Source organism: Hipposideros armiger, unplaced genomic scaffold, assembly GCF_001890085.2.
Source record: "Hipposideros armiger isolate ML-2016 unplaced genomic scaffold, ASM189008v1 scaffold_582, whole genome shotgun sequence".
NCBI lineage: Eukaryota > Metazoa > Chordata > Mammalia > Chiroptera > Hipposideridae > Hipposideros > Hipposideros armiger.
In genome coordinates, this window is record NW_017731932.1 from 1,293,564 (window position 1) to 1,306,857 (window position 13,294).

General features: G+C 35.2%; 2 protein-coding genes across 2 annotated transcripts; both read right to left on the reverse strand.

The window, feature by feature from the left end:
• Positions 1 to 3,561, reverse strand: LOC109371615 (olfactory receptor 8J1-like). The gene is made up of 2 exons (XM_019624235.1): positions 2,633 to 3,561; positions 1 to 67 (listed from the first exon to the last, which is right to left on the reverse strand). The coding sequence occupies exons 1-2, from the start codon at positions 3,559 to 3,561 to the stop codon at positions 1 to 3; spliced, it is 996 nt and encodes a 331-aa protein (XP_019479780.1).
• Positions 3,562 to 12,104: 8,543 nt separating this feature from the next.
• Positions 12,105 to 13,056, reverse strand: OR8K1 (olfactory receptor family 8 subfamily K member 1). The gene has a single exon (XM_019624242.1). It carries the CDS (start codon positions 13,053 to 13,055, stop codon positions 12,105 to 12,107), a length of 951 nt encoding a protein of 316 aa, XP_019479787.1. The 5' UTR covers position 13,056.
• Between the last annotated feature and the right edge of the window lie 238 nt (positions 13,057 to 13,294).

Below are 13,294 nucleotides of genomic sequence, written 5' to 3' on the forward strand. Positions count from 1 at the left end.
TTATTTGAATGTTGTGTCATGAAGATATGAACTAAACATGATTTGATGATATGCAATTTTGTATAGTGGGGAGCATGGGCTTTTCATTCAAATTTCTGGTTTGAATCCCAGCTCTGTCATTTATTAGCTGGAAGCATTTGGCAATTTATTTACTCTTCTCAAAGGTTCAGTTGCCTTATCTGAAATTTGACTTAAAATAAAAATGGTAATTTGAATTGGGTTAAAAAAAATGGATTATCTGACCTATAAATTGCTTAGTACACTGCCAGAAATAGTGTACCTCATAAAAATTAAAACAGCTACAAATTAAATCTTTTCCATTTTTATTGCTTATTTTAATTAAGTATTTTCATATACATTAGTTCACAAGTCAGATATGAATTCTTTGTCTCAAAACTGTGGTCATAATAGATGATAGAAAAATTTTAATTCTTAGCTTTCCTTATTATCTTCCTGTCTTAGGAATTGTGATGACATTTGACCCTAGTCTAGAAATTGTTTCAACTTTGCTTTTTTAAGGATCATAATCGTATTCTTGTTGTTTGCTCAAGGTCTGTGTGGTTGGTCTCTATCAACATAAGTAGGTCACAATAAACAGTGTCAGTTCCTATTGAACATAGGAAGTTACTAGGCTTTAGGGTAGTTTTTTAAGTCTGATACGTTGGTTTCTGATTTCTTTTACTTCCCTCTATATTGAATATGTTCAAGTAACAGTTCAGAAATACCACAAAGTCTTCTTGTATCGTATTGCTTGTCACTGTAATATGATGCTTTTGCATTATCTTTCTAATTATATGTGGTCTTAAAGAGATGTTTAGGCTATGCATACATAGAATGTGTCTTATGTAAGCTATGATGCATACGGCAGAAGGCACATTGTACCATAACATCTCCATGCTTTCCACCTCTTTTCTTCACTTCATTCTCTTTTGGTCTTCCATCTCACCCCATTCATATTGGCACCTGGCCTTTTTATCCTTGATGCTATTTTTTGCCTCTCACATCATACTGTCTGGCATAAAACAATATCACTTTAGATTATCAGTGTAAGGAGATACTCTCATTCCCTTTAATAAGTAGTAATTTTTGCAAGATTACCCTTTTCCATGTATAATCATAATAGTGGTGTCTGCACATTTATGGATATAGAAAATCCACAGTGCATCATCTAATTATTTTAGGCATTGTCTTTTTTATTTTATGTGACATCTTTTTAAAAGTGAGCAATAAATGGGAGTGATTGCTGAAACCCAAGTACCCTGACCCACAGGAGAGGGGAGGTATAATACAGACAAGATAGGGAGAGTACTCAATGGTTCTATGCTGAAACTTTTGAAGATTAAGAAAGATATTCAGAAACTTTCTTCTAAATAAAGTTGTACTCACAACATTGTTAGTTTGTACAACATAAAATTAAAAAAAATACACTTAACACACTTTAACATTAAACACTGAGTGTTTTAACATTCTCTCTCTACTTAAGGGTCCAAATGAAATAAAATATTTTCTGGGGTATCTTCACGTATCAGGTACATGGCTAGTCTAGAGGTCCAAACACTTTTAATAAATTAATTTAAAGGAAGTATTTTTCTTTTTCATTAAATGCCCAGCATGGTTACATGAAGTATATAAATAGTACTCTGTTAATTTATTATCGCATTAGTTAATCCAATTCTGACTTGATAAATCTGAGATATAGTCTGATCATCTCTTTATATTCAAAGTTGTACAATAGATTTTGGGTCCACTGGCTGATCAAAAACTAAAAGAAAACAGAACAAAAAATTAATTAAAACAATTAAATGTTTCCTCTAATGTAAGAAATTTTACAAACATAGTTCATTGAATGTGTAATAATATCACAATGTAGTACCCTTAGTACACACACTAAAGACTGATACTTAGAGAGAAAGAAAAACTTCTATAGAATCCGCTAAGTTTATCAAATAGTTCTCAGAATGAGAGCATATTAAATGATATGCTTATTCAATTAAAAGCATTTTAAAGACACTTTGTGTCTTTCATTTTAAAAAGTTGTATAAATTATATCAATTGGAATAAAAAACAATTTCAATCACGTATTGGTTAGCATTCAGAATATAAATTCATCAGTAGTGTATTTTTTTATTCACATGATATTAAGAAGAGTTAGGGAGTTTTATTTTAAATATACTTGTCAGTTTAATCTTGCAAACCAGGTTGTAAAAAGGTATTGTGCCATCTGCATTTACTGTTCTTCATTATGCAATGATCCATTATAGCCAAATATACTCAGGAAGCGAAAAAGGATCAAAGAATAGAAAGATCAATTTACTTCTCTTGTCCTTATTTTGTTGCTCAGTTTTAACTTAATTAACAGCTGTTAACGTATTTTTTTCCTGGTTCCTGGAAATATTTCTTTCAAACTAGCTACTGGCGTAGTCCTTAACAAAGTTAGTCTATAACACTCTGTTTCTACATTAACCTCGAAACTCCAAGGGCTTTAGTTTGTTGTTTTAATGTAATGCTTCCTAGCCTGTAGCCCCTTTTAATTCCCACTATTACTTGGAAAACTATGTCAGCCGCCTCACCTTTGCTATCTGAGTGCTAACTTTTGCCAACAGAGTGCTACACTTGCATTGGTTTAAGAGAATGGCATAAACTTGTCAGAAATCTCATTAAGGCAGCTTTCACATCCTTATTCCGCAGACTGTAGATCATGGGATTCAGCATGGGGATCACAAGTGTATAAAACACGGAAGCCATTTTATCCGTATCCAACGAATGGTTAGTTTGAGGCTGCACATACATGAATATCATTGTCCCGTAGAAAACTGTGACTGCCGTCATATGAGAAGCACACGTGGAAAAGGCTTTTTTCCTTCCTTCTGATGACCGTATCCTTAGAATGGACAGAACAATGTTGAAATATGATACTAGAACTATAATCATGGAACAAACCAAATTGGTAGCTGCAGATATAAAAACGAATGTTTCTGGGAAGTAAGTATCGGAGCAGGACAATGCTAACAAAGGGACAATGTCACAGAAAAAATGATTGACTACATTGGAAGAGCAATAATACACAGAGAATACAGAGGATGAGGCCACAATAGCTGTGGAAACGCTATAGAGGTAAGTGAGGGAGACCAGCAAAAGGCAGGCCCGCCGAGACATCACTGCCGTGTAGAGCAGGGGGTTGCAAACGGCTACATAGCGGTCATAGGCCATCACGGCTAACATGAAAACCTCAGCCACAATGAACACCAAGAATACTCCCAGTTGGGTAGCACATTCATAGTAAGAGGTGGTTTTCTTCTGTACTAAAAAATGGATCAGCATTTTAGGGGCAATGACAGTAGAATCGCCAAGATTGATGATAGCCAAATGTCGGAGGAAAAAATACATGGGGGTCTGCAGTCGGGGGTCAACACTGGTGAGAGTGATGATGCTCAAGTTCCCAGCCACGGTCAGCCCATAGATGACCAGGAAAATACAGAAGAGTGGAATCTGGAGGTCTGGACGGTCTGAGACACCTGTGAGAATAAACTCAGTGACCCGGGTGAAATTTCCAGGACTCATGGGAGAGTTTGAAAATTCATCTGTTTGGAATAGAAAAGGAGAGGTGGTTAGAAACTTAAAGGAATTATTTTCTAGGAGTGTCATTGAATGGCATATCAATCACACTTCAACTAATATCATAGTTGGCATTGGCATGTCTGTAGATCTTTGGGGGGGGGGTCCAGCTCAGGAGAGATGGAGTTAATAATACTTTATTTGATGTTTAGTGGGTAGTTTATATGGCTGAAATTTATCATTGAGTAATGCTATTTATTTTGCTGTTGGAATGGCTTCTAAGAATGCTCCTATCACCCAATATGCTAAGATGTGTCTGAAATTTTACTAATAAAAACATATTTATAGATTGTATAAAGTTTGTGACTGTTTACTATTGAAAAATTTTAAATCTTTTTCATTCTGAATATATATTCACATTTATGTATATATACATGTATAATTTTATTTCTTTTTTAAAGAGAAAAATCTTCAAATGGGTATGAATTTCAAGAGGCATAAGGTCTAGCTCCATTCCAGGTAAAAATATATGGTTTATATCAATATTTAGGCATTTTGAATGTTTAATTTGATATGCTTTCTTTCCTCTCATATGCTTATCTATATGCATTGATTTGTTCCACCATTTTGGTATGATAGGGTATATAAAGCATTTAAAATATTTACTTGAATATTTATTATGTCTTATATACTGTCAACCTAGTTCTTCATTTCTTTAATGGAGTATATGTAGAGCATAACACTGTGATATTGAAATATTTCACTGAGAGCTGTCGACCTCTTCATTTCATAAAACTTACATGAGAAGTCAGCAAAACAAAGTGGAACTGCTCTGATTGAAGAGAGTGAAGCGGTTTTAGCTTGATCCTTCCTCTCCCACTGGGTTTCTCATCAATGAACATATGGAAGTCTGTAAGCATGATTTTCAATTCAAGGAGTAACTGAAGTTCAAAACAGTCAACCAGTTAAAATACAAGACAGAATTACGCAATGTGATGCTCTGCTTTATGCTGCACAACTATCAGGAAGAAACTGCTGGGAGCCCACTGCAAGGTCCAAACCTACAGTTTGGAGCAACTGAGTCAGGGGCCACCCTGTAGGAATCAGCTAATTTGGGGTGTCCACTTCGCCAGTCTGATCCAAGGAATGGGGATGGGAAGGGCTGCGGGAGGCAGCAGTGGGCACTGGGGAGCCACTTCTTCCCGCCTTTCCTAGAAGTTGTCTGGTGTTTCTCCATTGACCCCACTCTGCTTTCAGGTCCTTTCCTCTTTCAAAAATCAGAACCAAGTGTTGAAGGAGCTTCTACCATGGGTTTTCAGGAGAATAGAAAATGCACTGGATTAAGCCAAGGAATTCATAATTCCAGTACCAACCCTACTACGTTGAAGTCTTCAATGCTTTGCTAAGAATTATTCTAGTGCTTACTGAGTTTATCTCCATTTTTAGTGTCTGTTATTATCTCCCTCTGAAGATATCTGGATTCTTACCCTTCCCACTTTTCCTCTTTGTTTTCTTAAACTTTAATTTTATTGTGGTAAGAATACCAACATGAGATCTGCCACATTGAAAGATTTTTAGGTGCACAATATTGTGTTGTTAATTACAGGGACAGTGTTGTACAGCAGATCTTCAGATCTTATTCATGCTGCATAACAAACTTTAGACCTCTGGATTAACAATTCCTTATAGGATCCAGTAATCCCACTTCTGGGAATTTATCAAACAAACAAACAAACAAAAATGGTATCAGGATCTTAAAGAGATATCGAAACCCTGCCCATTCCATTGTAAAAGGATATCTATGACTGATTTTGAATATCTTAATGGACATATTTTAAATACAATTAGAGCTAACCGTTAGGGCAGACAGATAAAAAGGTAAGCAAAACGATGACTGTTTATAATCTTTAGACATGGTGATATCAGTTAGGAATTATTTGGGGTTCAAGGCTTTCGCCATAATTCTGTAAATCTTAAAAATCATTCTATTGATTTGCCAGTCTACTCAATCAGTTTGTAAAGCCCATCTGAAAAACTGAACCCAGTAGTAAACAACCCAGTAGAAAAAACAAACAACTAAAAAATATAATAGTTCATGTATAGAAATTTATCCTTATTAGATATATAAATACATACATATATATCTTTATATTAAAATTATTTGTAGTTTATAAAATATTGCATAGATGATACATATATTAAACTATTCTTTTTCAAATAATGCATAGAAAATATTAATAAAAAGAATATCAAATATTGAACATGTACTAAAAATAATTTTTTAATGTGAAATGCAGACTAGGCATCCTGTATTTTATCTGGAAATTCTAACCTTAAGGGAGTCTAACAGATGAGATTGGTGTTGATTTTTTGAGATATCGCTAACTTCCTTTTCACCTGCAGTATCCAAATGCCACTCTCAACTCTCATAAATCTAATGGATCTATGACAGTCAACTCATAGGATTTAATGCCCTACAATTAAAGTTCTACTCCAGGGAACCCCAGCTAACAAAGGAGATAATGATTTATTGTGGTGCAGTACAAAGAATTAACTGTCAGTGACCATAAGAGTGTCCATCGTCAGAAGCCATGAATCATGGGAAATTACAAACACCCATGTGACAGTCAAAATCAACACTGTTCCTATCCACTCACCTTTAATGAAGAATTGGATTTTTCTTCTGAATTTAGCTCTTATTTTTTCTTTAAGTGGAGAGAATTTATACTTCTCCTCCCTCTTTGAGATGTTCCCTGGGGAAGAGGCATGTAATTCATTCAGGTGATGATGCCCAAATTATCTGAGAGATTTAAAAAAATTGCCTCATGGTAATTACCCAGGGCACCCTATATATTCCTTAGTGAGAAAATGTAAGGAACAATTCAGGAAAGGAAATGAAACAACATAAATGATCTAAACAGTTCATGGATACTGACTTGATGTACATGATAAAATCACTATGGAAACTTTTCTATCCCTGAGGCCATATTGTAGTTACCAGTTTATGTTGTCTCGTCCCTTCCCCTTCTCCTTCATCCCCACCCTCATCCCATTTAGCAATCATCAGATTTTCCTCTGTGTCTCTGAGACTATTTCTGTTTACATTACTCGTTTATTCAGTTCTTTAGATTCCACATATAAGTGAGATCATATGGTATTTGTCTTTCTCTGACTGACTTATTTCACTTAGTATAATGTTCTCTAGGTCCATCCATTTCGTTGCAAAAGGTACAATTTCCTTCTTCTTTTTAGCGGAGTATTACTCCATTGTATAAATGTGCCACAGTTTCTTAATCCAGTCATCTACCGATGGGCATTTAGGTTGTTTCCAAGTCTTGGTTATTGTAAATAGTGTTGCAATAAACATAGGGGTGCATATATTTTTTTGAATTAGCATCTTGGGTTTTTCTGGATAAATACCTAAGAGTGGAATTGCTGCGTCATAAGGTAGTTTCATTTCCAGTTTTTTTTAGATTTCTCCATACTGATTTCCATACTGGCCTCAGGGATAGAAAAGACAGTTTGGGGAATATAATCAATAATGTATTTAGGGGGCTAGATGGTCTCATGTCTTGTTAGGGAGACCACTTCATGGACGGTGCAGAGGCCTGACCACTGCACTTACATTTGAAGCTACCATTGAATAATATTATATGTCAACTATAATTTAATACATATATAGTCATGGGATGTGGAGTATACTGTGGGAATGGAGTCAATAGAAATGTAATAGATAAGTATGATATCGGGGGGTGGGAGGGCAGTGGATGGGGGGAGGAAGGTTGTCACTTTATGAAGGGTGAAAAGGGTAACTATTGCATTGTTTTGTACACATGAAACTAATAATAATAATAATAAATAAATAAAGTAACTATGGAAAATACTTTGACATCAGCTTTATCTCAGAGAAACTGAAACAGTTCCAAAATTCATGATCCCAATCATAAAGCAACAAATGAACAAGACAAACAAAGAAACAAAAACTCATAGACACAGACAATAGTTTAGTGGTTACCAGAGGGTAAGGGAGGAGGAGGGTGGTAGATGAGGGTAAAGGGGATCAAATATATGGTGACGGAAGGAGAACTGACTCTGAGTGGTGAACACACAACATGATATATAGATGATGTATTACAGAATTGTACACCTTAAATCTATTTAACTTTGCTAACAATTGTCACCCCAATAAACTTTAATTAAAAAAAGAAAAAGAAAAAAATGAAACAGTTTCTATGTACATAGAATCTTTTTTACTATAAAATTATAAGGCAAAGTATAAAGAAAGTAAATTTATTTTTTAGTATCTTTTTATAGGTCAGTGGAATTAAGGGGAACCCTGTAAATCAACATTTTTCCTGGGATTTATTTTCTCCTTAAGAAAGGTAGAAGTTCTGTCCTAGGAATATAGGGGTCTGCATGTTCTTAAAGTCTTGCTCCTGCTTATGCAGTGTTTCTCTTCAAATAGAAATCCTTCTTTTTGTGATCTTCTCAACAAAATGTTGGCACATTTATTTTACTATCTGATAGATGATTTATCTAAATAGGTATACTTGCATTGACTACATCTTTTGCTTCTATATCTATATTTGCCTGTATGTTATCAGATTTAATGGAAAATTTTCTTGAGAAAATTTGTGTTGTATCATTATATTCTTGAAAAAGAGCATCATTTGGAGTTTGGGTAGTTGTGTATCCAGTTTTCTTTCACAGGTTATTCTGTAAAACACTCGCTTTTCATTTTATCTAATATTGCAGAAGTAAAACTGATATAAATAATCTCAGTGAGAGAACAAACATCCATTGTTCCAGTAGTGATATAATTTATTTAAGTATATAAGATGTAATAATGCCAGTTCTAATTTGGAAACTTATATAGCTGGATCATATTCAACATCCTGTATTCTCAAAACAAATTACAAATCTTGGAAACAAACCTTACTTTAAGTATTGTATTATTTAATTAAACATAGTGTCCAATGCCTTCCAAAATCAAAGTGAAGTGGTTCAGTTTGCAGAATAGGGAACTTTTAAAAGCCATTATAAAAAATAAGGTAAATATTTTTCAACCACCTCTAATGGAGAATCTGCTTCAAGTTCTTGGTAAGAATCTCTATGTGGCTGTTTTATTTTTTAAAATTAAAAATATTCAAGCTTTATGGGGCTCTACAAACCTTTGAGACCTAACTATGAAACACAAGTCATTTTAGGATCCCCAAATTGCCTTTTACATCCTTGTGAAAGATGCCACCCAAGATTGACCCCTTAATCAGATCTTCCTCTAGGTTTGAACCAGACACCCCTTGAGTCTTCTCTGGGGCAGTCTGTGCCTATATTATTGAAGTTACTTATCTGTAATTCCTGTTTTATGATTTTACCATCACACAATAAAAATGATATGTCAGTAAATGTTAGTAACCTTTCTCGGAAATTTTTAAATGAAGAAAATACTACTTAAAAAAAGTCACAACACATTGCCCTTTTCCTCAGTGTTTTTTTTTTATTTCAAATTATGATGCATATATGTTCAACATTTATCAGCAACACACCATTAGGATGTGGGACAACACCCCACATCATTTATTTTAGGAATAAAATGCAACACTATATCATGTTAAAAGCACAAGGCTACTTATTACAGCATTTTGTTATAGTGGCAAAAGAAAGAAAAACCTACAAACAACCAAATGTCCATCAATTAAAGGATGGCCAAATACAAAGTGATTGATCCACACTCCCCAATTGTATGCTGACATCAGAAATTAAAAAATAAAATAATGTCTCTTGACCAAGAAAGATGCTGATGATGAATTCAAATAAGAAAGTTACAGGGAACATGGTGCATTATGATTTTTTAAAACCCTTTCTGTATGGATGATACCCAAGAATGCTATTAATATTATTTAACCTGTAGATTGTGAAAAGTAATGAAAGTAATAGAATTTGGGAAAGAAAAGTATACGTGACCAGAAAAGCTTTTGCAGTATAATACAAAATGTTGCTATAGAAAAGAAAATTTATTCAGAGCAATAACTATACTTAGCGACATGATTTGAAGTTAATATTGTAGACAAAATTGATATAATTAGAGAATCTAATTTTGTATTTCTTTTATTTTGTTCAATTTGTTTTATTTCTTTTTTATTTTTAAAAATTAAAAATATTCTAGCTTTATCAAGGTTACAGTTGATAAACAAAAATTAAATATATTTCAGGTATACAACATAATGTTTTGATACATGTGTATATATTATGAAATGATTACAATAATCAGGCTAATTAACACACCTATTACCTCACATTGTTTTCTTTCTTTCTTTTTTTTTTTTTTGGTGAGAAAACTTAAAACCCACTCTTAATAAAATAAACTCCAGTACATTAAAAAAGGGGAAAATAAACAAAATACATAGGTCTGGAATAAAGAGACCCTGGTTCATGTACTGGTTTAATTCCCCACAACATGAGGTTAAATTGAAACAAGCATGATTGGGGTAGTGTATATATCTTAAATATCTAAAAAATGCCTATTCAAACAACAAAGAGAATACTAACGTGTAAGGAATCTATATATTTTGTAAGTAGGTACACAATGTGAATGCAACCCTGTGTTAGCACAGAGTCCATGCAAAATATTGCCTCTGTGTACACAAGCACATGAAGACAAAATAGACATCAGTGGAAATGCAAGTAACTCTGGGTTGTATCAGTTATCTTTAATCTTTGTTATCACTGCTATAGATTTTTCAAAACATTGTGTCAGTTCAGTAGATGACCAGTTAACTCATTTATCTTGAGTTTCCCCGATCCAAAGTCAGCCTGTTTATCAGGAAGCTATCATAAATCAAAGTTAACTATAATGTGATCTGTGAAGGGGGACCCAGAATTAGCCAACATTTTTTTCATAGTTCCTAGTTAAAAAAAAAAAAAATCTTCCTAAATGCCCACTCTGTCCTTGAGATAGAAAATATTAACTCAATCTGACTTGAATATTTTATTCTGTGGTGGCATGCTTTATTTCTTATTTAGCCTAGATTCTTGAAACCGTTTGTTCCTGTTGTGTTATAAACAATTACAGGGCCGGCCGAGTGTCGCGATGGTTAAGAACTGGCTTGGGATGCCAGAGGGCCCCGGTTCTGATCCCATATGAGGGCCAGTGACACTGCCCTCTGCAGCTAAGATGCTGAACAACAGCTCAACCTGGAGCTGGGCTGCCCTGAGTCGCTGGCGACGGCATAGGCTGCAGCCCCTGCTGCAGTGGGTTGCCATGGGCTACCGTGTGTAGCCAGCAGCCAGCATGAGTGGCCAGCAGCCTCAGTGAGTGGCCGTCCAGAAGCCGGCGACTGATCTGCCTCGCCCGGGAAGAGTGCAATGATGGTGCCAACTTGGGCCAGTGAAGCAACGTCCTCCACAACTAGACTGAAGAACAAAAGGACATCAGCTTGTCTGTTCCCCTCCCCCCAATTCCCCAGTGCTGTTCCCATTCCCCCAATTCCCCAATAAAAATTAAAAAAAAATAAACAAAAAATAAACACACATTTACTTACTTTCTTGCCTCCTATCTTGCCTATGTATTCTTCATGGTTCAATTTTATTCATCTTTAAACAGTGACTGCTTTAAAATATATATTGCTAATTTTCTAATTAATTTTACATACTTAAGACTTTCTTTTTATCTCTGCAAGTCTAAGTTCAACCAAAAATTTGGTATGATTTGCCTTATTTCTAAACCATATAAGTTCCAATATGAACTTGAAAATAACTTTCAACTTAAACTATTTGGCTACCATATTTATTTATCTAATTGAAGCAAAGAGGGATACAGGTGTTACCGTAAACCAGGTTGGCTCTGTCCCTTGAGAGTCAGTAATTGAGAGACAATGTTGGTGGAAATAAAAGGAGGCTTATTCAAAATGCCAGCATTCTGGGAGGATGGTGGACTCCTGTCCCAAAGGCCATGTTCCCTATTCCCAACACAACCAAAAGGTTTTATGGGCATGTAGGAAGAGGCAGAACAAAAGAAACAGGGAGTTGGTCTGGCAATTTCTGGGTAATGAGGTTTGAAGAAGGGGAAACAAACAAAAACAAAAAACACTTTCCAGAGAGAGTCTGGTTTGTTTTAAAGATACTCATCCCAGTCTCTGTTGTAGGAGTGGATCTCAGTGTAGGACTGTAATCAGTGTCCTGAAGATTAGGCAGATATAGGAGGTATGCCTGTAGCCTTGCAAAAACAGAGCCATTAAAGCCAGTTGTTCTGCAAATTAGTGAGGTATGCATTCAGCCTTGAGAAAACAGGGTCATTAAAGCCAGTAGGAGGAGAGGGAAGGAAAGCAAAGAAAAAAAGTTTTAAAAGTTCTAAGCTAATTTACATTGTTAAATTGAACTAAACTAGAGTGTTAAAACTTGTCACCCTTACACAGGGAGATAGAAGAGGTAATGTTTTATCCATAAGTAGAGGAAAACTTAATCTGGTAAAACATTTCTATGTTTTGATGCTAGAATTGGACTGACTGTCAGAATATTAAACAAAGACTTTGCAACTGAATATTAAGATATTAAGTGGGGATTTTGCACCAATTAGTTACAGTTCTCTTCAGAGCATCTTTTACCTCTTTGTTCCTTAGGCTGTAAATCAATGGATTCAGCATAGGGATCACCAGGGTGTAAAACACAGAGGCCATTTTATCAATAGCAAAAGTATGGCTGGTTTTGGGTTGCAGGTAAATAAACAATAATGTCCCGTAGAACACGACCACCACCGTCAGATGGGAGCTGCAGGTGGAGAAGGCTTTGTACCTCCCTTCAGTTGAGTTCATTCTGAGAATGGCTACAAGAATAAACATGTAGGATACAAGAACAATCAAGAGGGAAGAGAGCAAATTACAGCCTGAAAAGATCAAAATGATCAATTCTAGTTCATGTGTGTCAGAACAGAGCATGGACAGCAAAGGGAGGCAGTCACAGTAAAAATAACTGATGATGTTAGAGCCACAGAAGGTTAATTTAAATAACTTAATTGTGAGAAGTAGTGACACAAATGTGCTGTAGAGATAGGGAGTAAGTACCAGTACCCAACACACTTTCTCTGCCATGACAACCATGTAGAGTAGCGGTTTGCAGATGGCTACGTAACGATCATAGGCCATTGCTGATAGAATAAACAGTTCAGTGATGATGAAAATCTCAAACATTGCGAGCTGGGTGGCACACCAATTGTAGGAAATTGTATTTTTGTGCACCACAAAGTTCACCATCATTTTGGGGCCAACGACAGTGGAGTAACCAAGATCGGTAATCGACAAATGTCTGAGAAAAAAGTACATGGGAGTATGTAGCTTGGAGTCCAAATGGGTCAAGATAACCATACCCATATTGCCCATCACTGTGACCAAGTATATGACCAGGAAGATTCCAAAGAGAGGTGCCTGAAGCCCAGGGACATCAGTGATTCCCATGAGAATAAATTCAGTCACCTTGGTCACTGCAGTACAATTGTGTTTCTCCATATAGTTCTTGGTAACCTGTATAAGGTATAAAATGAATACTTATTACAATAGATTTGAGATGTTATCTTCTAAAAGTATTTAATGCATGATATATGAGATATTTTCTTCATATCAAATTATAAATAGAAACTTCTCTTTCCATCAGGCCAAAACCATATATTTTAGTGTAAGTGCCTGACAACTAGCTTATTTGATAGTAATATAAGCTTGTGACATTAAGCTTTGGACTGCAGAGACAT